General features: G+C 32.9%; 1 protein-coding gene across 2 annotated transcripts in view; it reads left to right on the top strand.

The window, feature by feature from the left end:
- Positions 1-1,449: 1,449 nt before the first annotated feature.
- LOC106664301 (clustered mitochondria protein homolog) overlaps positions 1,450-27,507 on the top strand; it is a 32,981-nt gene continuing 6,923 nt past the window's right edge. The window contains exons 1-16 of one of the 2 annotated variants that reach the window (XM_024229179.1): positions 1,450-1,615; positions 21,722-21,858; positions 21,915-22,064; positions 22,130-22,291; positions 22,358-22,511; positions 22,620-22,753; positions 22,829-22,965; positions 23,030-23,259; positions 25,028-25,359; positions 25,419-25,806; positions 25,874-25,979; positions 26,053-26,309; positions 26,378-26,589; positions 26,649-26,855; positions 26,913-27,011; positions 27,085-27,305. In XM_024229179.1, the coding sequence (XP_024084947.1) occupies positions 1,570-1,615; positions 21,722-21,858; positions 21,915-22,064; positions 22,130-22,291; positions 22,358-22,511; positions 22,620-22,753; positions 22,829-22,965; positions 23,030-23,259; positions 25,028-25,359; positions 25,419-25,806; positions 25,874-25,979; positions 26,053-26,309; positions 26,378-26,589; positions 26,649-26,855; positions 26,913-27,011; positions 27,085-27,305 (2,972 nt within the window). In that variant the 5' untranslated portion in view covers positions 1,450-1,569. The remainder of the gene's footprint in view (positions 1,616-21,721; positions 21,859-21,914; positions 22,065-22,129; positions 22,292-22,357; positions 22,512-22,619; positions 22,754-22,828; positions 22,966-23,029; positions 23,260-25,027; positions 25,360-25,418; positions 25,807-25,873; positions 25,980-26,052; positions 26,310-26,377; positions 26,590-26,648; positions 26,856-26,912; positions 27,012-27,084; positions 27,306-27,507) is intronic. The other variant, XM_024229180.1, reaches the window with a different exon arrangement.

Genomic DNA, 27,507 nt, shown 5'->3' on the forward strand with positions numbered 1-27,507 from the left:
CTAACACTCTCAACACGATACACAACCGTGACACATCTACACAGAAAACACACTTTGAATTCCTAAAATTTCTATATCGTGTACATCATTGTATAAATTCTTTTTCCCATCTTGTATTTGTATAATTTAAACAATGTTTATAAATCCCAGGCCCTGAGGATAATCTCAATAAAATTCGGCACGATATAAAATCCGTAAAATAGTATTTAAAGTTGATTTTTTTCAGTTCACCTAAAAATTAGGTTATTCTACCAATTGTGAACACTGGTGTTAACAGAGAGTCAGAAAAGCTTGTGGAAATGTTGCTTATTGAATAAAATATAAAAAACAACAACCTAAACTTAAAACATTGGGGCTTGTGCAAATGAGCGAATAATGGTCAAAAACAGGTTTATAAAATCCCCGAAATTGTATTTATAGTTGATTTTTTTCTCATTTCAACTAAAAATTAGGCTATTCTACCAATTGTTTATGTCCGTTTTAACAGAAAAGCGGAAATGTCGTTTATTGTATAAAATTAAGATATAACTGAGAAAAACCTAACACAAAAATGTAGGGACTGCGTAAATGAGGGAATAATGGTCAAAGCAAGGTTGATAAATTCCTTGAAATTGTATTTACAGTTGATTTTTTCTCAATTTAACTAAAAATTAGGCTAATATACCAACTTTTTATATTGATATTAATAGAAAAGCGGAAATGTCGGTTATTGTATAAAATTAAGAAATAATTGAGACAAACCTAATCTAAAAATGCAGGGGCTTGTCTAAACGAGGGAATAATGGCCAAAACAGGGTTTATAAAATCCCTCAAATTATATTTATAGTTGATTTTTTCTCAGTTCATTTAAAAATTAGGCTATACTACCAATGGTTGTATTCATTTTAATAGAAAACGGAAATGTCGTTTATTGTATAAAATTAAAAAAAAAGTAAAATACAAAACATTGGGGCGTATGTAAATGGGAGAATAATGGTCAAAATCAGGTTTATAAAATCCCTCAAATTTTATTTATAATTGATTTTGTCTCAATTCAAGTAAAAGTTAAGCTATTCTACCAATTGTTTATATTGGTTTCAATAGAAAAGCGGAAATGACGTTTATTGCATAAAATTAAGATAAAACTGAGAAAAACCTATAACAAAAATGTAGGGACTGCGTAAATGAGGGAATAATGGTCATAGCAAGGTTTTAAAATCTCTAAAATTGTATTTATAGTAGATTTTTTCTCAGTACAACTAAAAATTAGGTTACTCTTCCAGTTGTGTACATTGGTTTTAACTGAATAGCATAAAAGCTTGTGCAAATGTTGTTTATTGTATAAAACAAAAGAATAAGATATATATTTTCAATTAAAAAACCGTTCGAAAAATTTTTCGATCTCTTGAATGCGAAATAAAAAGGCGGGAGGGCGTGGAGCGTAATGGCGTGCGCCAATGAGCGGGATCGTCAGCTTAGAGATAAGGCCGTGGCGGCGAACCGCTGAGCACATGTGCAGTCTGGGTTTGGCTCCGCTATCGTTTTGTCGTCTCTCTTCACAGAATTCACGGCCGACCGTCGACATTTAGCATGGCAAATGAAGTCGCTTTGGAGACAAACGTGGACAACGATCCGAGTAAGTAGACAAACGATGATGTAAAACCGAGCCCCTTTTTCCCAGCCCGATTTGAGTTAATTCTGTATTAACCTTGGCTCCTTGTGTGATGTAACACCGGTAGGTAATATTCATAGCCGTTTTCTCTCTCGGGCCCTATTTTTTTCCTAGAAGAATCTAGCTTTTCACCTTTTCACCCATCTTCAAACTTAAAAGCACACTAGTGACACAAACAGAAATCGATGCCTCATGCCTCATGATTGCAAAAAATTTCCTCATTCGATTTGTTAATTCTTTAAAAAAAAAATTAAATTTTCCCATAACCCAATTAATCTGATAACTAGGAAAAAACCACTTCATTTCTAAAGGAGAGTTAATTTAAGAAGGAGAATAAAAACGTGGGCTATTTGCGTTAAGGGACGTTGAACGTCGTTATCGCCTCTTATTTTTTTTTTATCATTTCTTAGAGATATTCTGATTGGCGCAGTAATTTCGGCCGGTACGACGATGTTAATTTTCGTTGTACAACGTATAACACGAAATTTTACAACCGGGTTATTAAATTGGCCAAACTAGATTGTTCACATTTCACAAAACTGCTAGTACAAATTAAACTTCAAAAATTAAAAAAAAAAATGTTTTAATAATGACAATAAAAAAAATCCTTGTCACAAATTCATTATTGGAATTACCAAATTTGTGTGAATTTTCTCTATTCTTTTGATATCTATTCTCATCTCCTGGGTAGGCTGCAATTTGGTTAACTCAGCAGATTGAATAGGGAATTATGGTTGTTTAAACTGATCATTATGATAGTTGGGTCTTCGTTTCAAAATTACATTGTAACATGGTTTTTTGTTTTTCCACAATCGAAAAAATCGGGCTGAACTTCAATATATCCCAATTTTCGTATTGTTAGCCAAATTCTGTAATTATTGTTTTTATTTCTATTCTGATTTCTTTTGTTTTTCCACAATCCAGAAAACCGTACATGAACCTTGAGACAAGAAAAACTAAATTTGAAAAAACTCAAATTCTAAATTTCGTATTATTAGCTAAACTGTGTAATTTTTCTTAGTTCGATTTCTATTCCGAACTCTGGTAGGCTGTAAATTGTTTAACTCAGCAAATTGAATAAAATGATCATTATGGTCAGTTGAGTGGGTCTTCGTTACAAAATTATATTGTAACATGTTTTTTTTTGTTCTTCTACAATCGTGAAAACCGGACAGAACTTGAATATATTCCAATTTTCGTATTGTTAGCCAAATTGTGTAATTATTGTTTTTATTTCTATTCTGATTTATTTTTGTTTTTCCACAATCCAGAAAACCGTACATGAACCTTGAGACAAGAAAAACTAAATTTGAAAAAACTCAAATTCTAAATTTCGTATTATTAGCCAAACAGTAATTTTTCTTGGTTCGATTTCTATTCCGAACTCTTTGGTAGGCGGTAAGTTGTTTAACTCAGCAAATTGAATAAAATGATCATTATGATAGTTGGGTCTTCGTTTCAAAATTATATTGTAACATGTTTTTTTTGTTCTTCCACAATCGTGAAAACCGAACAGAACTTGAATATATTCCAATTTTCATATTGTTAGCTGAATTCTGTAATTATTGTTTTTATTTCTATTCTGATTTCTTTTGTTTTTCCACAATCCAGAAAACCGTACATGAACCTTGAGACAAGAAAAACTAAATTTGAAAAACTCAAATTCTAAATTTCGTATTATTAGCTAAACTGTGTAATTTTTCTTAGTTCGATTTCTATTCCGAACTCTGGTAGGCTGTAAATTGTTTAACTCAGCAAATTGAATAAAATGATCATTATGATCAGTTGGGTCTTCGTTACAAAATTACATTGTAACATTTTTTTTTGTTCTTCCACAATCGTGAAAACCGGACAGAACTTGAATATATTCCAATTTTCGTATTGTTAGTCAAATTGTGTAATTATTGTTTTTATATCTATTCTGATTTATTTTTGTTTTTCCACTGTCCAGAAAATCTGACCGAACCTTGAGACAAGCAAACTAAATGTGAAAACAATCAAATTCTACATTTCATATTATTAGCCAAACAGTGTAATTTTTCTTGGATCGATTTCTATTCCGATCTTTTGGGTAGGCTGTAAGTTGTTTAACTCAGCAAATTGAGTATGGCTTTATGATTGATTTGATCATCATTTGATGATAATGAACGTTATGATCAGTTGGATCTTCGTTACAAAATTACATTTATATTTTTTTTGTTCTTCCACAATCGAGAAAACATGTTATTACTTGAATCTTGAGGCAAGAAAAACTAAATTTGAAAAAATTCGAATTCTAAATTGCGCATTATTAGCCAAATTGTGTAATTTTTCTTGCTTTGATTTCTATTTAGGTATCTTGGCTGTAAGTTGTTAAACTTAGTAAATTGAGTCTGTCATTTTTCAAGTTTTTTTTTTAATGTTACGGAGTTTAATTTAGTCTTTTATGAATATTTAAATGATCATATGATCAATTGGATCTTCGTTACAAAATTACATTTAACATCTTTTTTGTTTTTCCACAATTGAGAAAGCCTGACAGAACGTGAACCTTAGGAAAAACCACATTTGAAAAAAATACAAATTATGTATGCAAAACTCGTTGAATATATTCTAACTTTTGTTAGGTAAATTGTGTAATTTTTCTTGTTTTGATTTCTATTCCGGTCTCTTGAGTAGGCTGTAAGTTGTTGAACTAAGTAAATTGAATTTGGCATTTTTCAAGTTTTTTTTTATTTTATATTGTGGAGTTAAATTTCGTCTTTTGTGACTATTTAAATGATCGTTATGATCAAATGAACCTGCGTGACAAAATGACGTTTAGCGTGGTTCATTTTTGGTTCTTCTACAATCGAGAAAACCTCGCAAAACTTGAATATATTCTAATTTTCGTATTGTTGGTCAAACTGTGTAATTAATCTTGTTTTTATTTCTATTCTGATCTCTTGGGTAGGCTGCAAGTCGGTTAACTCAGTAAATTGAGTATGGATTTTTCAAAAAAGGTTTATTATGTTATGAAGTTAAATTAATGTTTTTTGATAATTTGGTGATCGTTATGATTAATTAAATCTTAGTGACAAAATTACGTTGTTTTTCCACAATCGAGAAATCCAGACAAAACATGAACCCTTAAGATAACAAAAACTCCATTTGAAAAAAAAATGTCGTTGAATAATTTATACTCTTAATTTCATATTATTAGGCCAATCGTTTTTATTTTTATTCTGATCTCTGGAGTAGACTGTAAGTTATTTAATTCAGCAAATTGAGTATGTAAATTTGCAATTCTATGTAATGGAGTTAAGAATAGCCTGTTATGATTATTTAAACGATAACAGAACCTATTTGCAAAAAATCGATTAATGTTTTTTATTTTGGTTCTTCCACGATTGAGAAAATCTGACAAAACTTGACCTTTTAAGATACGTAAAATTACATTTTAAAAAAATCTAAAGTTCATATTATTTGGTAAATTGAGTGATTTTTCTTGATTTATTTCAATTCGGATCTCTTGGGTAGACAGCAAGTTGGTTAACAATTAAGTAAATTGAGTATGGTATTTTTCAAAAGTTTTTATTATATTTTGGAGATAAATACAGTCTGTTATAATTAATGAGTGATCGTTATGATCAAACGGACTTTGGTGACAAAATTAGGTTTAACGTGGTTCATTTTTGACCTACCACAATTGAATAAACCTGTCTAAACTAGAGCTTTTAAGATAATGAAAACTAAATTTGAAAAAATTCAAATTCTAAATTTCGTATTATTAGCCAAATTGATTAATTTTTATCGTTTTGATTTCTATTTAGTTTTGTTGGCTGTAAGTTATTCAGTAAATTGATTGTGACATTTCTCCATAGGGTTTATTATGTTACGGAGTTAAATATAGTCTGTTATAATTAATTGGTGATCTTTATGATCAGTTGGACTTCGTGACAAAATTGTGTTTAAGTGGTTTTTTGTTCTTTCAAAATCGAGAATGTTTGACAAAATTTGAACCTTTCAGATAAGAAAAACTACATTTGAAGAAAAAAAAGCAGAAATTCAGTATGAAAAATATTAATAAATTACCAATTTTGTATTACTATTCAAGTTGTGAAATTTTTCTTTACTGAGTAGACTGAAAGTTGTTTAACTCAGCAAATTGATTATGATATTTTTAAATGTAGTTTATTTTCCTTCATCATTATGACCATTTTATCCACTAACCAAAATTATGCCATTTTTTATTTAACATAGTTAATTTTTGTATCTATTCAGTAAAAATATATTTACTCATATCTTTATTATTATGAACTTATTCCCGATTTCGTTCAACTTTAGGTGTACATCTCTAGTTTCGGTAAGTTAAATAATTTCTTTGGACGAACGTGTTTTTAAAAACTTTTATTCAAAGAAATTACAAATAAGTTACTGATATACATTCAGAACTTTATGAATCTAAATCAAATCTCGTCGATATGCTTTCGGGAAATCTGGCTTAAGACTAACGTTTATTAAAATGAAAATCCTTATGAAATTTCTAGAGTGGGAGAGAGTGCTGATGACAATTCTAGGAGCAACACCTGCATCCTAGCATTGTCATCACATTATTTATTTAACACAATGTTTATACTCGTATATAACTGGTATGAATGAATCCCCTGTATGACCTTTCAGCTAAATTCTATTCCGATTAAAGGGTTGATTATTGAAAGGATTTTTTCACATTAAATGTTAATGTGAATTTTTAGTCTTTTTTTCAGAATTTGTAAAATTAAATAATTGTCTTCAGTGTGGTTGGTAATTAAACATTTTTTGTTGATACTAGGTCGAAAAAATATTGGCCACGTGTCCGAGCTTTCTTGCTACTGGGTCCATAGTAGCCGAGAATAGAAATATTTTAAGTAATAGATGTAATTTTTTAAAATATGCTTTTCTGTCTTTTTTGTGCACGCATTTCAAGGTTATTATAAATAAGTCTGTTTGTTTTTTCATCTAGGATAAGAAAATAATCAGGATTGTGTTAAATGAGATTACAGATATAAAAGTTACAGGAACCAAAAGACGTTACCAGTAAAGAAGATTTAAAAAAATCGGAATCTTTTAAAGCACCCTTAATTAGAATTTTCGTCGCAATAAAAAAGGCTAGATTTGCCGGGATATTTTTCTTCTGATGTGTTCTACTTAAAAATGCATAATCTGGATTTTACTTAATTTCAACAGTATCGCAATAGTTGGAAAGCTGAATTATCTCTTCCTGCAGCTTTTGGCAACATCTTTTAGATTTTTATGCCATTGTGAGTAAGAAAAATAAGGACGAAAACAAAAAAATCCTCAGTTTTATTATAAATCTCCAGTTTTAATTTATTTAAGGCGTCTATATTTGTGCCGTTAGGTGCATTTCATAGGATTCTAAAGGAATTTAAAATTTCATGTAGATAAGTGGAGTCGTACCGAAGTTATTACCATTTTCATAAGTTTCGACCAAAAATCTGAGGCATTTTTTGAAAGGCGAAAATCTTGAGCAAAATGCCTTGCTTTTTACCCTCTTTATGACAGCTCGTATCAAAGGTGTTCGATAGGGTTTAAGTCGGGACTACATGCTAGCCACTCCAAACATTGGATTGAAGCCCGTTCCAAGTAAGCACCAACGATCCTAGCTGTGTAGGTCCTTGCATTGTCATGCATAAAATCCATCTGCTAAGTAACCCTCGAAGAAGTTTATGCAACCTTCCATAGAAACTGCCTGCTTTTTACCCTCTTTTTGAAAGGTGTTCGATAGGGTTTAAGTCTGGACTACATGCTGGCCAGTCCAAACATTGAATTGCCCGTTCCCTGTTCCCAGTAGTTATTAAATCCATCTACTAGGTAACCCTCGATGAAGATCAAGTTTATGCAACCTTCCATAGAAACTGCCTTGCTTTTTACCCACTTTTTGAAAGGTGTTCGATAGGGTTTAAGTCTGGACTACATGCTGGCCAGTCCAAACATTGAATTGCCCGTTCCCTGTTCCCAGTAGTTATCATCGACCCTAGCTGTGTAGGGCCTAAATCCATCTACTAGGTAACCCTCGATGAAGATCAAGTTTATGCAACCTTCCATAGAAATGCCTGCACAAACCATAATACCACCACCTCCGTGGCTTCTCCGGAGTGAAATTACGGGGATATATCGCTCCTGTTCTCCAAACCCTCTCTCGGCCGTCAGAATACGTCAAACCAAACCTTGGTCCGAAAACAAGATTTTAGTCCAAGCTCAGACCAATAAATGTGATATCTTGCGCACCTTAACCGCGCTGTTCGGTGCCTTGTCAGAGGTTCTGGACCAGTGGCAGGCTGTTAACTGAATTTAACATTTCTAATTTATTGAAGTCGTTACTTGTTCTCAACAGCGGTAGAAGGTCCAATACATCCGATACCATAAAACACGATGGTGTCCTGATCTTCTTGAGTAACCTCGGTAGCGATGAAAGACCCTTTGGACAGTTGTTTTGGGAATGTTAAGCACGCTGGCCACATACCCTTGACGTCTTCCAACTTCTAATAATGCTATGATTCTAGTCGAATCTGTATCCTTAAAACCATAACTCAAATTTGAAACTAAAAACGGTACAACTTAAAAAATTATATATCAAACTACCGGAACGTTAGAAAGAAGCTTTACAGAAAAACCAACAAAGAAGAGATTAATTATTCAAAAAATTTATTTACAAAATTAAATTGTAAACACAAGTGTATCTGTGTTTATTTATCTCTAATCCTTTAAAACGGACCAAATATTGTTGTAAGATAATCAATGGAGGATTGTCTACGATATAATTAAAAATATTAAGAGTGCAGCTTTTAAGCCTCTCTATAAATCAAGTTAAAAAATTAAAAACATTTCGTATATATTATTGCATTGCAGGTTTATAGGTACCTTTTTAGATAACTGATCCAATAGCAGAGCTTATGGTCTATCAAAAAATATGTTTTTCTTTACTATTTTACACCCATTATTCCAGTTATTTAATATGCAAGCATTTAGTATATAAATTTAGCCATTTTTTAGACAAATTAATTGGAATTTAGAACTGTAGAAGAAATTTTATTTAGTTTAAATGTGACAAGATTGATGTTTTTGTTATATTCCCCCGTTTCCCAAAAGAGAATTTTACGAGTCTACAACATATTTTAAAATCTTAGGTCAATTTTTATTTATTTAGAGATTATGATTCGTAGTTTAAAAGTGTCTTGAGCAATTCTGTTAAATTTGCACTCGTCTCTCTGTCGAAAATTTTTACAAAATCCAAGTCTTGATCTTTGGTCTTGCCAAAAAAAAAAAATCTTGATTACTGCTATAGATACAAATTCTCATAAATTCTGTGTAATAACGTACTATATACCGTTAAACAACCAAAGCTGCATTTATTTATGAGAATGCCGTGAAATGGCGATGTGTAAAATGTATGATTTATCCTAGGATCTACCCCGGGTGGTTTGCAAAATTCCTCAAAAAAAATGTTCTGGGTCAATTTTTAAAACCCCCAAACCTTTCTGTGATTTTTGTGTATTTTTATGTGTAAAGTGTATTTTTTCTTTGCAATAATCATATTGGTGTATTGAACTGCCTTCAAAATGAGAAGGTAGGGAAACAAAGCGCAAGAATTTTGTCCTTTTTCAATTCAATTTTGAATTTATCCAAACACATGAAAGGAATGGGCTAAACCCGTTAAAGTAAGTTCTGTTTTAAAATGCTTTCCAGAATATTTTCGCCATAAATATACAAGGTGCCTGCTGAACCGGAAACATAGCTATATAACGAACTTCCCGTCCAAAGAAAATAATTTCGTGCTTAATTAAATGTTTGTCGTTTATACGATAATTGGAAAGGAAAGTTGGCTGTTCTTATTTGGTTGAAAGGTTTCTTAAAAGGAACTTTTTTGAAATTAATTCAGAGCAGTGAGTCTGTCTGCCTTACCAGATTTTCCATGTTGAATTAATTGTCTTTTACCTAATGAAATAATCTAAAAAGAGAGAGAGACGTTCATCAACAATTAGTTCCCTACTGAAGGGTTTTTGAAAGGCTAGACAAACAGGTCATGGAACTAACTTCTAGAGCTGTTTCTCGTAAATATCATTATCATATTTATCGCCCCTAAATGATATTGAACGTGCACGCACCGAATATTTCGTCCTGGCGTTCCCACTAGGTAGCTTCTACATAAATGCAATTATGTGTTTTTTTGCCTTTGTCCTCCCCCTGTTTCACATCATCCAAGACAATATATTTCCTAAATTTGCACAAGTTAAGGTAGTTCTTGAGATAAACAATTTATTTTACAATTAGGTCTGTTTCACTAAAGCCGAAAATATTCCATTTTATGTTTGCACGGCTTCGATTGTACAGAAATGGACCTTTCCTCGGGAGAGGTGGTAGTCTGAAGGAGGAGCAAGTTCAGGATTATAGGGTGGGTATAGAAAGTTAGCTGGATTAAAATTGACTTTTTTTGATCAAAGCCGAGAATCAAATATCTTCCATTTTAACTTTCGTTTGTATAAATTTGTCAGCTTTCCGATAAAAATGGACAATTGCTAGAGGAAGGAGCAACATCAGGATTGTTGGATGGGTGCAGTACAAAGCTAGATTCTATCCAGCACGGATAAAACTCACCATGCCTAGCCTCCAGAATCTCCCATTCTGCGTTTTTACGCCTTCCAGTGTAAAGAAACGCGTCGCTGCCTGGTCGAAGTCCGAAGGAGCAAGATCAGGACTGTATGATGGGTACGGTGACAGTAGATTCCATCCATTTCCTTAAACTTTTTTCCATAATGTACATCGTTGACTCGTTGAAAAAATTTCATCCTATTTGTTCAAACATCATTGGAAGATATAATCCTTTAAATAAAACGTTCATCATTCCGATATTAAAGGAGAACCGTTATTCCTCAAGGTTCGTCTTGATGTGATCTTTCTCCACTTACCCTCACTTGTGTAAGCAGCGAATCACAATTGATTGTGTCAAGCTGACTTAAAATATTTTTACATTAGAGCCATATTTTCACTACAGACGTATTTTTACAAATTAAAATTTTCTTCTTTCCTATCCTACCGATACCAAACCTGTCTTATATGGTTAATATTCCGAAAAAGCATTCTCCGAATGGGGAAAATCGAGTAATCCTCCTTAAGTCTTATCCAAATTATAATGAATAGAAATCGACCAATTTACATAATAGTTTTTTGATGAAGAAGAAATTGACCACGACGATTAATGTGTTTGGGATCTGGTTTCTGGTAGAAAAGAAATCAGAGCAGCATCCTATTTCTTATAATTATTAACGTTACAGAATGACGAAAAAACCCGATGACAACCTACGAGGTCTCGAAGTACATGGGGTTGTTTAAGTTGAAATTACGACAAGTTTATGACGGTCCAGTCGATAAAGAAAACATGCCTTTTTTTTGATGAAGAAGAAATTGACCATTATGCATAACTTATTAAATTCACTAGTTTTCGCGGTCCACTTGACCAATTAATATATATCAATTAATTAAGGTGTTTAGTTGAGATTAAAAAAATGGCAAAAAGGATGGAAAATTCAAAAGGTGGGGTTGAGATGGGAAGTGTCCGAGCGGATCGAAGTCACGATAGTCCAAGTAGTAGAGTATCTAGCCGAAGGTTTTGGGTTCGAATCCCGCTCGTGACGCTGGCTTTTTTATCTCAACTAAAAGCCTTAATTGCAATTGAAATTATGCATAACGTTTTCTTTTTATCGATTGGACCTGCATTTTGGGGAGACCACCATCCTTGGAAAAAAAACTGAAAAATCTTGTCGTAATTTTAAATTAACCAACCTCATGTACTTCGAGACCTCGTACTCGACGTCGTCGGGTTTTTTTCGTCATTCTGTAATGTTAATATGAGAAATAATATGCTGTCCTGATGATGGTCTTATAAAAGGCCGAAAGCTTGGCAAGTGATCACAGAGCCTACTTCTTTTTTCTACCTGACCAGAAACCAGATCCCAAACACATACATAGTAGTGACAGTACTGACAAACAAACATACTTAGAGATAAGGTGGTAGTTGTAATACATAAACAAACAATATTTACTGGTTTCGCACGTCGTTTTTCAAAGCAAAGAATTTCCGGAATTAGTTATTAAACAAATATAGGAACTTGTTATCTTTAATCCATCGCCTTGCCAAGTTTTGAAGTGTTTTTGTAAATTATTAACTGCATTCTTAAATATATATTTACCTTATATTCACATATTTGAGAAAATTAAGCCATGGCGGACATGTTTTTAAATTTCTCCGTGAGAGTGTAAGCCAAACCGGAGGCTAAATGGATTGTAAAACTTAACTGCGCGTTATCGCCTTATCTCACCTTTGCTTTATCACTTTTTTTTACTTTTTTCTTTTTCATGAACTAACACTGCAGGCGGTTACAAATACATCTTAAAGGCGCAGCTGAACAATATTCTTCTTATTTAATTTTGCCCGATTTTTTCCCCCTCAAACGGTCCACATCTGTCGAGCCTCCCCGGTCCTGAAATAGGCTGGAAACATTCCCAATAAATTAGACACTCACACTTTGTAGGCTTATTGATCAGGTATTCTTTTCCAACTGTCTTTCTGTTCTATGTTATGTTCGGTCGAATGAGTTCAATTGGAAAAGACGTCTTGTTTTTTTACCACTTAAAACGACGTCATCATAATTGCAATTCGTAAATAGCTGAATTAAGGGAGCAGGGGAGCCTCAGGAGGCTTTTTAAACAGATTACATAAATGTTCTAGACATAATCAGTTATAGTATATGATCCATCAATCAGTTATAGTATATGATCCATCACATAATAGTGATATATTTTGAATGGAAAAATTATTATGAATTATTTTTGGGTGAATAAATTCTAAGTTCTCTAGGTGATGATTTTGCGATTCTCGGTTTGATCATGAATAAAAAGATGCTATGTATTTAAGAGGTAGGTTGAAAGATTGTTGGAATTTTTTTTACGAGGGTTTGCAACAGCAGAGGTCATATAAACCCTCAGGGTGCCGGTGTTTTTGAAAAAAAAGTAAGTATGTCGCAGGGCCGCTGGATTCGAACCCGGGACCTTCACCTTACAGTGATGAGCTCCGTGTGAACGCCTAAACCGTTGCGGCCACCGACGCCCCTGTTGGAAATTTAAAGGCACACTTCTTCAATTTTCCCTATGCTGACCGGTAATTAGTACTGTTATACCTTGTACTGTTAAAATATTATCCGTCCTTTTGTGTCTTTATAATGAAATTTTTGAATGTAACGATTTATTAGTGTTTTAAATATCGATTAAAAAATTTCAAATAAATTCAGTTTGTTGTGTCCCCTTGGAATTGCTTTTTATTGAAGAATGGCGTCTCAACTGTGTTATTAAAGCGGTGAATCCAGCCTTGAGCCCCAGCCGTTAACCCATTAAACCACTAAAGGGGCAATAATTGAAAACGACTTCTTTTATTTATATACGAATAACTTTCTTGGGTCGGGACTTGTAGGAAAACTGTCCAACTTTTGAAATTAACAGTTTGAATGGAAAAAAAACTCCGTAAAAATGTTTGGATTGTAGGAAAATCAGTTCACACAAAAGTCAGGTGCATGAACAAAAATGGTAGAATTTAAAAAAAAAAGTGAACAGAAGTGAGAGCAGATGATCAAGTTCAAAAAATTCATCAAATTATTTAACGAATAAATGTTTCTTATTTTACATAACGCCAACCTATAGGCCCAACCCTGACAGTGAGAGTAGAGCCGGCTCTACCGGTCGTTCAACAGCCTAATTTGCAAGCCAAAAAAAAAAAGTCTGACCAGAATTGATCACATACGTTTCTTACGTTTTTCCTTTTAACCTGAAAATCTTTCAAAACATGCAATTATAGTTTCTGACGTATACGTTTGTGTAGAAATTGTGCGTTTTCCGGTCGTTTTCCCACGGGATTTTACAATTTTTTTATACGATCAATAACTGAGACAAACTACATTAAAAATAAATTTTATTTTTATCATCGGGTGAAAAGCCAGGAGCAAAAGTGCAGAACTTGTGTACCAATTAATTGCTGTTTTTTTGCAGGATTCGTGGTTTTTACTCTTGGGAATCGATTTATGATTATAGCGATAAAAAAATTGGACTTCTAAGTCCTGTAATCTTAATTACTTGGCTATATAAATATTATCGATTATATTTAGACAGTTTCAGTTGATTCTTTTAGTTTTAGAAAAGGGGTTTTCCCTGAAAGACCTAACATTTGTTGAAAAATTTTATTTTCTCATTTTAAAGAAACTTGTATTCAATTTTTTTTTTCAAAACGGCAAGAGTTTAATTAATCGTTCTGTTTGTGTTACTCCAAGTTTTTCTAAACGGCAAGTGTTTAATTAATCGTTCTGTTTGTGTTTTAGTTTTTAAACAATGCCAGTTTGAAAAGTTAAGTTACCTTTTCGCAATGCGATTCGGCACGATAGTTGACAGGGCAAAATGAGCTGACCCTTCAAGGGGCTTAAGTGAAAATTTAATTACTTTAACCATGGCAGGGCATTAATAAAAATGATTAGTGGAATTGTGCAATTAATTGCTCGAAAAAATGGAAGACGGACAATCCATAGATTTATGGTGTTGCATGCACTTTAGAATAATATTTAAGCATTTAAAACCATTTCTTGAATACAAATAAATCAATCCAGTTTGAAAATCTAATTACAATAGGGAGCAAATTAGAAAATGACAAGCACGAGCCCTGCAAGGTATGCCACCCGACCTACTGTCAGGTATGCAGTAACCTACTAATTATAATAGTTCTGGGCAATCAATAAGATTGTTTAACAACTTCCAAACGAAAACAACGGAAAACATGTTCATTCCTGCCTTCTGAAGGCAATAATGAATAATATTAGAGACAACAAAGCCCTATATGGGGCGTCGGTGGGCGCAACGGTTTTGGCGTTGACAAGGCGCTCATCACTGTAAGGTAAAGGTCCCGGGTTCGAATCCAGCAGCCCTGCATTCGAACGCGACATACTTACAAATGGGCTTTTTTTCAAAAACAACGGCACCCCGAGGGTTTATATGATCTCTGCTGTTAAGTATTAAAATATAGTTAGTTAATAAGTAATATTAATAGTTAATAAGTAATAAAATAAATAATAGTAGTAGTAAATAATAATAATAGTAATAAATAAATAATAATAGTAATAAATAATAAATAAAAATAATAGTAAAAAATAATAGTAATAAATAAATAATAGTAATAAATAAAAAAAATAGTAATATCTAGTCATTAATCACCAACGCCATTGGCGGAGACCAAAAACTTAATAATCAATTTCGGTATTTTATTTAAATAATCAAAGAAATAAGTTAATAATATATAATTTTTGTGAAGATTGATTTGGTTTTGAAAAAAAGCTACATTTTATTGGGGAAATTGGATTTATTTTAATAAAAAGCTCAAAGGGATTTGGAAAGTTTAATATTGTTTTGAAAAAAAGCTAAATTTTATTAGGGGATTTGGATTTACTTGTGAAAAAAGCTGTTTTGGATTTTGAAAGTTTGATTTGGTCTTAAAAAAAGATAAATGTAATTTCAGAAGTGCGAGTTAATTTTGAAAAACGTTCCATTTGATTTGGAATGTTTGATTTGATTTTGAAAAAAAAAAAATTCATTCCGATTTGGAAAGATATTGTTTTGGTTTTGAAAAAGGTACATATTGTTGGGGAAGTTTGATTAGCTTAAAACAAAGCTCACTGGGGTTTGGAAAGTTTAATAAAAAGCTTAATTTTTAGGGTATTTGGATTTAGTTTTGAAAAAAGCTCAGTTCGATTTCGAAAGTTTGTTTTGGTCTTAAAAAAAGTTAAATGTAATTTCAGAAGTTTGAGTTGATTTTGAAAAAGTTTCATTTGATTTAGAAAGTTTGAGTTGATTTTGAAAAAGTTCCATTTAGAAAGTTTGATTTGATTTTGAAAAAAAATTTCAATCTGATTTGGAAAGATTTGATTTGGTTTTGAATAAAAGCTCAATTGTGTTTAGCAAGTTTGATTGTGATTTGTAAAACGATTTATTTTTGAAAAAAGCTCAATTTCAATAGGAAAAAGTTGAATTCCTTTTTTGAAAACTTGCTTCTGTTTGGAAATAGTTTATATTGTTAAAATCCTTAATTGAGCTTCTATAAGTTGTAAAAGTTTAAAAGTATTAGATGTTATTTATGTTAATTCCTAAAATTCTACAGAATATTTGTTTATTTTTAATAAATTATTATTATTATTAATATAATAATAATAATAGATGAATTCTCTTTCAAAATATTAGAATTTGGTTTATAAAAATTACAATTTGATACGGAGAAACTTCATATTAGTTTTAAACAATATAATTTCTTTCGTAAGTACTTTAATTTAGACTGAAAAAAGTTCTGTTTGGCTTTGAAATAGAAAATAAAAATGCATTTCGGTTTGAAAGAGTTCAAATTTATTTGGAAAAAATAAAATTAGTTTCGGAATAAATTTGCTTTGGAAACGCCATTTGAGGGTTGAATTCCGCCTTTTGATTAAATTAATTATCTGATGGACGATTAGTTAATTACACACGCACAAGCATTAATTTTTATTTCAAGAGGTTTAGTTACAACAGTTATTTATCATCGTGGCACGTTACATTCGAATGTTACAAGCTGAAAAATGTCAAAATAAACTAAAACCGCCTTTCGCTTTTTAGAAAATAAGAAATACTTATGCGCCTTGTAAAGTAAATTTATTCTTATCTTCGTAAACCTCGGTTTTATCTAAGAGTTGGCCCACTTGGATTTTTTTTTGTACTTTACTATTCTGGTTTCTGGTACGGGGTTCATGGGGGAAAAAAGGATCCATAGAAGTGAAAAAAAAGAAGCTAAATTAGAACAAGGGTGCTAAGGATGCGGTCAGAAATGTGGTACAACTCAGAACGGTTTTCTTTAAAATGAACCACTTTATTTTTAACGTTTCTGGTTTGAGATTTTCCTAGCGTGTTTGTTTACATTTATCCATTTGTTAATTCAACTTTCAATTGTAAATTTAAAATCGGAATTCTTTCGCCCTAATGACCCGGGAACATTGTCTTCTGGCGGATGTACGGCCAGGACTGTCCGCTCGGACCGGAAGTTGTAATGTCTTGGTGCCGAATCGATTTCCAGTTAAAAATTTGTTAAACAGGAGTTAACTCTACCGTGTTTTATTTCTAAACGATTCCGGCGTCAACGTTGAACAAGGTCGGAAATTCATTAATAAAAATAGACCATGGAGGTCTTTGTACTACGCCCAGATTCTTAGCGCAAACTGGTTTCTGCTTCTCATCTTAATAGTTTTTTTTTAATATCTACAACACCCATTTTGTCTTTTAACAACGTATAATTTTTTTTAATCGCAAAATTCTCTTTTTAAGTTTTTAATGAAAACAAAACATTACAGATTTCACTCGTTTTCAATATTGTCACAGCCGCTGCGCAATTCCATTCGAATTAATTGAAATTGGTCAGCGATTTTCGAGTTAAGGCAAGCTTAAAGCTAGATTGAATGTGTTCTTTCCTTAATTTGAATACGGGTATGACAATAAGGATCGAAAGCTAGCTCTATTTCGATCTTCCTCTCGGCCTTGCGTACATCAAGTCTGGCTTCTTGGAATTCTCGGGTCAATTTTGCCGCACAAAGCTTTTGATTTGTGATTTGGCTGTGAAAAGGGGGTGAAACAAGGTCGGCGATTTCAAAGCGTCAAAGCTCGGGAAAAAACTAAAATAATACCATATACCAGGTCTAGAGGATATTTCACCGAGTGTCAAACTAAAACTATATTCATGTTGAATTTATCCTTCTCAACTTGTTGAGGAAGCAAATGAAAAGGAAATTGCTTAAAAATCCCACTGTAAAAAGAATCAAGTTTTTCACAAGTTTGAACGATGAAAAACTACTAACTGTGGTTCATCAAAATCCCTAAACTTGACTTTTAAATTCACTTAAAACAACGTTTATATAAGGAATAAAATTTATATAAGGGATAAAATAAACAATTACAAATCTTAACACAATTCTTTTAAGATGATTAATATTAATTATTGGGGGAGGAGAAAAAAATAAAAAACTTCGAGATTTTAGTTTTGATCGAAGCTTGGCTCCTCGTGAGATTTCCACAGGATCTTCTCTAAACATGTGGTTTGCCAAGTTCAAGCACACCCACTTAACGTTCAGGTTACTTTAGGGTAGATTGGCGGTTCAGAAGGAAAAACATTTTTTTAAGTGGGTATGTTTTTAGCAGTTCGATAATTTTTATTCAACATAGAATTTATCTTTAATCAATTTGAACTCAAAATTTTAAAGAGAAACCAGTTTCTTGAATTTTCTAAGCATTTCGACCAATTTCTGACTGGCAAGAAACTTCATTCTATAAATCCTTTATGTATTTTTTCATTTCAGTTTGTAGAAGATTTAAAGAAGTATGTAATTACCGACTCTTTTAATACTTTTTATTTCTTGTATTCTATCAAAAACTGTAAAATACTTATAGTATTCTGACTAATTTTTTGTGCAAAAATATTAAATAGATTGGGCCTTGATTACAGTTGATGGTTCAATTTCCTCGTGTTATCTCCCTGTAAAGTTATTTTGTGTGTGCGTACTAGCCTCTTGTTTTACTGTATTTGATTCTGAAGATTTCTGTCGTGACCCTGACCCTGGTACCATTCTTGCATACTTCCAGAGCAACTTCTCTATTTTTTACATTACATATATATCTTTCCCCTGGGGGAGGCTAGACAAATATTTTCCCAATTTGCTAAAATTGTATGAGTATTGGAAAATGCGGTGATTGTGTAGTTACGGCGCCTGATTCTTATTTGACCCAAGAGTGGATCTCGGTTCCCATCAACCCTTGGCTTTTTATGTGAGAATTATTTGGGATATTTCTTAAATGGCGATACCTCGTCGTACACCCCTGTTCTGCGAGTTAGTTTTGAATTGCGACAGCCAGCATAAGAAATGCAGTTTTCAGGCCATTACCACTGTTGGGTTTCAGCTGGATTCAGAAATTTCCGTGGTGTGATTATTTTTGCGTCATTGATTTCACATTACCTGGGAATGCACATGGATTGGGTTAGGTTAGTTAGGTTTGGGGTTGTGTTTATGGTTGGGATTAGGGTTAGGGTTAGCGATGGGACAGGCTTGTGTTAGGCTCTGAATGCCGAATATTTGACAATTGTTGAGATGTCTGGCTTAGCATTCACCAAATAGTGTGCCTATGTATACATACATGCGGGTGTATAACCACCCAGTTTATGCGAGAACCGTGAATATTTGTGCACTTTGAAGCGGACATGGAAACCGACAACTAGCCGAGCAAGCTGACTATTTTTGTTCGACAAATAACCAAGCAACCCCCCCATTTGGGGGGCGGTTAGGGATGGTTTGGTGAATTTGGATTTGGTGATACCAGAAATGATTGAGCCACCTTTAGCTTTAGCTGTCATCTTACCATTAAAAAAATGGATGTATACAAATTATGTAAATAATAGAAAAATTAATGTTATTTGTTGAAATTAAATTATAAATTCAATTCTTGTGCAGATGTAGTAGTACAATCGGATTTTTCTTGTTTATACTTTTATCCTTTTAACAAAGTTTATTTTTAAAGAATTTTTTTATTGTTGAGAACTTCTTTTCCACGATGGTTAGTCCCAATATAGAATCCCAATATAGTAGGCATATCTTTTGGCCTGAACATTTTTATTAGTAAAAATAATTGTTTTACTTTCTATCGTACAATCCACAAATTAACCATTCAACAAGATGTTAACATATAGATCGGTTTTTAAAAATTGTGATTAGGATATATGATTTTACCTAATTGGCTGTTTTTGGTCGGAAGCTGGTCGCTAACTGTGACCTGCAAGGGCCATATTGTTCTTATATATGTCTACAACTGGGAATTACCATAACACCATTTGACAATCTTTTTACAATATTGATGAACAGATTTTTAAGAGAGTAGCAGGACTTAAAAAAATCCCTGATGCAAGAGGTCAACTGCAATTCATCCGTTTCTATTACATAACTATGAGATTATCAATCATTTCTAGATCTAATTAAAAAGTGAAGAAAAAAATTTCATTACCACTTATGTGTCTGAAGGTTTAAATTATCATTGACTGCCTTTTGATATAAAGGATATAATTTATAAGGATTTAATTTAAAAAACCTTGTACAATATGACGCCACTTTAATTTAATTTTTATAATTGTGTTTAACTAACTTTTGGGCAGCTCCATAAATAATTTCCAACTTTTTAAGACTATTTCTAAAATTTAAATTGATTTATATTTTATATATCTGCAGCAACTTAATTTACAATAGCAGTCAGTTGAACTATGTCTATGATAATATAATATATTCAGCTTGATTACTGGTGTTTTACCATAAATCAACCAGGTCTATATACAAAAATAAAATAACAATAAATGGGGTACAGTTCCAATGTACTTATGTAACTAGTCTTGTTTTCTAGGGCCTTAAAAACATGATTCTGTATTTCATTGTCATACATATTTACGATTTTATCCATTCTCGACATGGAAAACATCTTAATTAAAAAAATAAATCTCATAATGCCATCGTAGCGATGAATTTTTACTAAAACAATTTGCATAAATCTTTTGAGTTCAGAATTTATAGTTTCTCACATGTAATTTGTATTAAATGGAAAGTAAATCAACTAAATAATAAACATGCAGTTTGTTCTAAAAGTGCATTTTGACTTTAGAAACTTTGCCTGTTTGGAGCATTTCTTTTGTAAAAGGAATTTTGTTGTTGCATTTTGCTTATTTCCACTTCAAACAATTTTATCTTAATCGGGGAATTTCTTTTTATCAAAACAGTAAAAAATCAGGTCAGAAAGAAACGCATTCTTGCATTGTTGATTTTGTGACATCATAGATTGTCTAAACAATTTTGAACAAATAAATAGTAAAGAATGTTTTTATAGATATTAATAATAGCCTCATTGTTTTTAAGTGTATATTATTTTATTTATTACTTCAATTTTATTATTATTTAGGTTTATTACTTAAATTACTTCATTGATCTTCATAATTTTTACTTTTTGATTTGTGTTCCTGTTCGTCATTCGTTGCTGCTCAAATTTGTTGTTCACTTATCCTAATTCTTGTTAATTATCCATGAATTATGAATCGAATGTGGCAACACTTCAAATGATTAACCCTTCGGTCTATTGCAGTGACGAATAGGTACTCGACCTGTGGGGAAGATGCTAAATATAGCAGACAGGTTGCTATGCCTATTCTTGTCCCCCTTATTCTTCATCCCATATTTCTTTTTTCTAGACAATTCTCCATTGTAAGACTTGAGGTTTTTCCACGGTCTGTATGACTTTGAGTTATTTACAATTTCTCGGCCAATAGAGTTGAAATGAACTCCGAATGAAAATTTGAAAGTTTGTTGATGAACATTTTATGGTATTAATACGATCCCTTCACTATTGAAAATATAATTTTGATCCTTTCTCATCAAAAAACCAAAAACCTACTTAAATAAACCCTTTGTGCCAAGGCCAAAAAATTTGCCATGTTATTCAGGGAGCATAATGAAATATTTAAATTGAAAATAACGTATTACAACAAATATTACAATACCTCTTCTGATTTGTAGAAATCATTTTTGTACTTTTTTAAGGACCATTCATTTTCGACTCTTCCCATATTTTATGAGATAAGTAGGATCTTAGATAAATAGAGTTTTTTACTTATTTGCTTTTTAACGTTCATATCCTAAACAGCCGAATTCAAATGATTTTGTGTTGAAACCTATAGATAAACTAGATATTAAAAGCAATGTGATGGCAACTAATGCATTTTCACACCCAGTAATGATCATAATTAGTAAAAATATCCGATCTAATCGTATTTTGTCCCATTGTTTTTACTGAGTATTGTGTAATGCATTTTGCTATGGCATTGATCCGTGCATGATTATACAAATCATTGTTGATCAAGTATGCATGTGTACCTACTTAGAATTTTTGATGTTGATGCAATTTTTTTCCCCATTTCTTTTTCAGAAGAGGTAGTGAAAAAATGTGACCCAGTGAAAGAAACTGTGAAAGACAATCCAGTGAATGGCCACTGTGAAAATGTTAACAGTTGTACTGGGAATTCAGAGGAGGGCGACAAGCCAGAAACAAAACTTGACAATAAGGTATTTCAATATATTAAAAATTTAAGCTTTTTTTTAATGTTCACTTTTTAATTAAGGAGGCGGAAGCCATGGTGGAGAAAGGTGAGATGGAAACGAGCGAAAAAGTAAATGGAGAAAAGAAAGAAGAAGCAGAGGTCGTTTTCATCCAAGATCTTGGCTTTACAGTACAAATTGTCAGCCCTGGTACTGAAGCTTTTGATATTCAGGTGCTCAAACAATTTTTTAAATATTTTCTTTGTCCAATCACAGTTATATTAAAATTTACTTAAAGGTTTCAAGCATGGAGCTCGTTCAAGAAATTCATCAACTTCTAATTGACAGAGAAGAAACCTGCCACAGGACGTGTTTCTCTCTCCAGCTTGACGGGAACACTCTCGACAACTTCGCTGAATTAAAGAACATTGAAGGTCTTGAAGAAGGTTCAGTTATCAAAGTGGGTTTCTCATTCTTTATATGCTGGTGTATTTTGAGAAGTAATAATTGAACGATTGATTTTCAGGTCGTGGAAGAGCCTTACACAATGAGGGAAGCAAGAATTCACGTACGCCATGTAAGAGACCTTCTTAAGTCCCTTGATTCAGCCGATTCTTACAATGGTCTTGAGTGTTCTTCACTCGCTTTTCTCAATGTCATCACCCAAGGTGATATTGTGGGTAGGCGCTCACTTGCCTTTATTTACGATATATTTAGTCTTATAAATTATGCTATAGATATTATATCTTCCTGATGAAAAGACACTGATTGGTGAATCATTTTACTAGAAAAGAAAAAATCCAGGGCTGAAAGTGTAGACTGCACACCGCCGGACTTTATCATGCCAAACAATAAAGAAAGGCCACCTTTACTACCTCTCCAACCGATGGCTAAAGAACAAAAAGGGCCTTCGTGCATCAAGGTTTGTTCATAAAAGGAATCTGGTGTAAATGAGTTGCATTAAATCTCTCGTACAATTTTGTAATCGGTTTAATAGGTTCTGACCACATCAGGGTGGAATCCACCTCCTGGCTACCGTAAAATGCATGGCGATCTTATGTATTTATACGTTGTCACAATGGAGGACAAACACTACCATATCACTGGCTGTACAAGGGGCTTTTTCCTCAATCAGTGTGTATTAAATAAACACTCGATTTAATTTTTTTCTTCAAATAATCAACGGTGAAATTAATAGGTCAAGCGAGGAAGAGTTCAACCCGAAACCAGCTGTACCTAGTCACTTGTGTCATTCCCTCATTGAACTTCTAAGCCAGCTCAGTACGTCTTTCAAAAGAAATTTTGCTCTCCTACAAAAGAAAAGGACGCACAGACACCCATTTGAAAGGGTAGCAACACCATATCAACTTTATGCTTGGACCGCACCTCAGATTGAGCATACAATCGATGCTATCAGAGCAGAAGACAGTGAGTAATATTATAATCCTTGATTAAAAAATTTAATATTAATAATTTTAAAAATAAAAAAAATAATTTAGTAATTATTTCTTCTGTCATTAGTGGTCTCAATTTTAGAGTACTGGTTGTAAGATTTTTTAAAATTTTATTTTTTAATTTTTTTAAAAATTTAAGCTTGTGTATTACAATATACAACCGAGTGACAAAATTATAGACACATTAAAAAATCATGATTTCAATAGTCAAAAATGATTTATTTTGCCATTAGAATATTGTTCATGATATTAAAAGAAAATTAACTCTGGAAATGGCTTGATCTGACAATCTTTATACAAATGTACATCTCAATAAACAGTATTGTTTTGATTTAGCTGCGACAGAATTGTAGACACACATTTTGTTTACATTTATTTTATAACTCCAAAGGTTTATTCAGTATTCACTGTACCGTGCCGTAGTAAAGTGATTACTATGAGTTCATTTGGAGCAATTCAAAGTTATTTTAAAATGCCCAAAGGAAGAAGATTTTCTGATGAGGAGCGCCGGTTGATTCACTTGCTCAATGAATATTGAATGAGTTGCTGAAATATCGCCTGACCCATAAAACGAAGTTTTTCTTCGGTATCGAAGATAATATGACTAGGTGAAGACTACAGAAGAGGGCATAGCTCTGGAAGATCTCCTTCCTTGACCAGAAGAGATAAATCACACAACCTGCGCGTTGCTTCAAACAGCTTTTCGACTGTAAAAGCCATCGCAGAGAAAACAGGTGTTGATGTTTCTGTTCGAATTGTTCAGAGATTCCTTAACAAAACTGCAAACATAGTCCGAAGAAAACTGAAACGCAAACCAGCTCTGAAACCCCACCACAAACTTGCCTGTGTCAAATTTGCTGAAAACCACATTTTGAAAAATGAAGATTATTGGCGAAAAGTTATTTTTTCTGATGAAAAAAAAAATTAATTTGGACAGCCCGGACGGATACGCATACTACTTTCATGATCTAACTAAAGAAGAAAAAATTTTGTCACGGCGCCAAAGGGGTGGTGGATCTTTGATGATTTGGGGGTGTATTGGGTGTAATAAAAAAGGGAATCTTTGTTTTCTTCCAAAAAAAGTCAATTCGAATATTACAAGAAATTACTGGACAAAGAAAAAACTAGTTTCAGCGATTTATGCGAAGGGATTCCAATATTCCAGCAGAACAACGCACCCATACACAATGCAAAAATTGTTAAAGAATGGTTTTCACAGAACAGCATTGAAAAACTTGAATGGCCTGCACTCTCACCAGACTTAAACATTATAGAAAATGTATGGGGAAAATTATCGAGGATGGTATATCAAGACTGTAAGCAGTACAACTCTGTCGACGAACTTAAAACAGCTGTCACCACTGCCTGGAATAATTTGCCTCAAGATTTTATTCAAAATTTGTACAAAACCATTCCAGAAAGATTACTGGAAATAATAAAACTGAGTGGTAATGCCACAAAATATTATAACATTGTTTTGAATTGATTTTATCCCATGTTGTAAAAAATCGTTTAATTTTAGTATTGTAATAATTTTTTCTCTTATTTACTGAACAATTAAAGTTTAATGAAGAAAAATATTTATTTCATGTGTTTTGAATAAATATTTGTAGTACAAACCCATTACATTAAAAAATCATAACAATTAGGGGTGTGTCTATAATTTTGTCACTCAGTTGTAGTAATATTATCACTTGTAAAAATTTAAATAAAAAATTGATCTTTTGTAATAAAATGTTTAGCTTTTTCATCTAAACTTGGTTATGAAGAGCATATCCCTGGTCAGACACGTGATTGGAATGAGGAACTGCAGACGACACGAGAGCTTTCAAGAAAAAATCTTCCAGAGAGGCTTCTGAGAGAAAGGGCTATATTTAAAGTGCACAGCGATTTTGTCGCCGCTGCGACTAGAGGTGCCGTAGCCGTCATCGATGGGAATGTCATGGCCATCAACCCCGGCGAAGATTCCAAAATGCAAATGTTCATATGGAACAATATATTCTTTTCTCTCGGATTTGATGTCAGGGACCATTACAAAGAGTTGGGAGGAGATGCTGCTGCTTTTGTCGCTCCAGTAATTATAACAGTTAATTTTCTGTAAAAGAACGTTAGTAAAGTTTGTTTCAATTTTAGCGAAACGATTTGCAAGGAGTGCGGGTGTACAGTGCTGTCGACTTGCCTGGCTTGTATACACTCGGTACTGTTGTAATTGACTACAGGGGCTATCGTGTCACCGCACAGTCTATCATACCCGGTATTCTGGAAAAGGAGCAAGAGCAATCGGTAATTTATGGTTCGATTGACTTTGGCAAGACAGTTCTCTCCCATCCAAAGTATATGGACCTGTTGAACAAAGCAGCGCAGCAGCTTAAAATGCTTCCCCACAAAGTGCTCAATGACAAAAATGAAGAAATCGAGTTATGCAGTAGCGTCGAATGTAAAGGGATCATCGGGAATGATGGCCGTCATTACATTCTGGACCTTTTAAGAACTTTTCCTCCTGACGTGAACTTTTTAAAGCGTAAGTTTATTGAAATTTTGAATAATCCTTAATATGCAGTTAACAGTAACTTCTGGCTAATTTTTAGTCGAAGGAGAAGAGTTAAGTAAAGAAGTACAATCCCTGGGCTTCCCAATTGAGCATAAACACAAATTGTGCTGTCTACGACAGGAACTTATCGATGCATTTTTTGAGTAAGCAATTTTGAAATTTATTGTCCTTATTTATAAATGTCTTTAAATGGCTATTAAAAATTATTGATTTCAGATCCCGTTACATGATGTTCATCAAATTAGCTGCTTATCATTTGCAGCAGCTAGGAGCGAAAAAACAAAAAGAAATTGACACTCAAAACTTGATTTCAAACCAAGAAATGAACACAAAAGAAAAGAAAAACGAACAAGTTAACAAGACTGAAACCGAAGTTGAAAAGATGACCGAAGAAGTGCCCATGGGGCATGCTCAGGCAAAGTTGATAGTCGAAAGTATTGCCGATTCGATTACTAATGGTGACAAAGCTGAATGTAAAATTTTTACATGTTTCAAAATTATATAAAGCAGTTCACTTTTTAAAAAATGTAATTGTTTTCAGTTGAAGAAAGCACAAAAGAAATTGTTAAAAAAGCTGCAGCTTCGGTCGGCTCGTTAAAGGAAACCGAGTTTGACATTAGGTTTAACCCAGATGTCTACTCACCTGGTGTCAGACACGTTGAGAACGTCAATGCGCCCGACAGCCTAAAAAAACAGAGACAGCTTGTTAAAGATGCTGCCGACTTTTTAGTTACAAATCAGATACCGAACCTCGTAAGATATCATTAAATAATTTCTTGTTTATTTATTTTTTTAAATTAAACGTTTTGTAGATTCGGGAACTTTTGGACCATTCTGCTGCCCCGATGGATGGTGTGACGCTCTCCGAGAGCCTACATTCTAGGGGTATAAATATCAGGTACTTAGGAAAAATCACAGCAATGCTTACAAAAGTGAAACAACTCGAGTACCTTCATGCCATTGCTGTTTCTGAGCTCATAACACGTTCTGCAAAACATATTTTTAATTCTTATATGCAGGTTGGTTATTTAACATTATTATCGTCAATTTTCATTGTTAATATTTTTTTCCCCTAGAATACGGAAATGATGAGTCTTTCAGCTGCTATTAGCCACTTTTTGAACTGCTTCCTGTCTTCCTGCTTGACTTTGCATCCCCAACAAGGCACTGATGAGGTAAAACTATAATCATAATTAAATCTCATACACGGTGTTGGCAAATGCTTTTTTTATTTTTTTTAAATTATAGATACAGACAAAACCTTCAAAGCGTAGAAAGCAGAATGGTAAAAGAAAAGGCAGACTGAATCTACTGATCGCTGATAGCAACGAATGGGCAAACATGACTCCAAAATCCCTATGGGCACAACTTAAGTCTGAGCTGAAAGCGTACTACGACTGGGAACTTAAAGTAGACAATATAGACTCAGTTGTTGAAACTTACGGCCTTCAAAAAATATCTCTCCTTAGGTAATTTTAGCCATTCTTAAAACAGAATAATAAATAGCAATTAAAGCATCTACGTCTATGACAAACGCCTGATGCCACCCACTCAGCCATTGCTGCCTTAAATTAAATTATAAACAATTTACATTATTTCTAGATTCTCTTTTATTATATTCTTTTATAGAGGTGGGGAAAAAGGGATAATAAATTTATATAAGCCTCAATT

The sequence above is a fragment of the Cimex lectularius genome, unplaced genomic scaffold, assembly GCF_000648675.2.
Source record: "Cimex lectularius strain Harlan isolate CLEC.00 unplaced genomic scaffold, Clec_2.1 scaffold98, whole genome shotgun sequence".
In the NCBI taxonomy this organism is placed as follows: Eukaryota; Metazoa; Arthropoda; class Insecta; order Hemiptera; family Cimicidae; genus Cimex; species Cimex lectularius.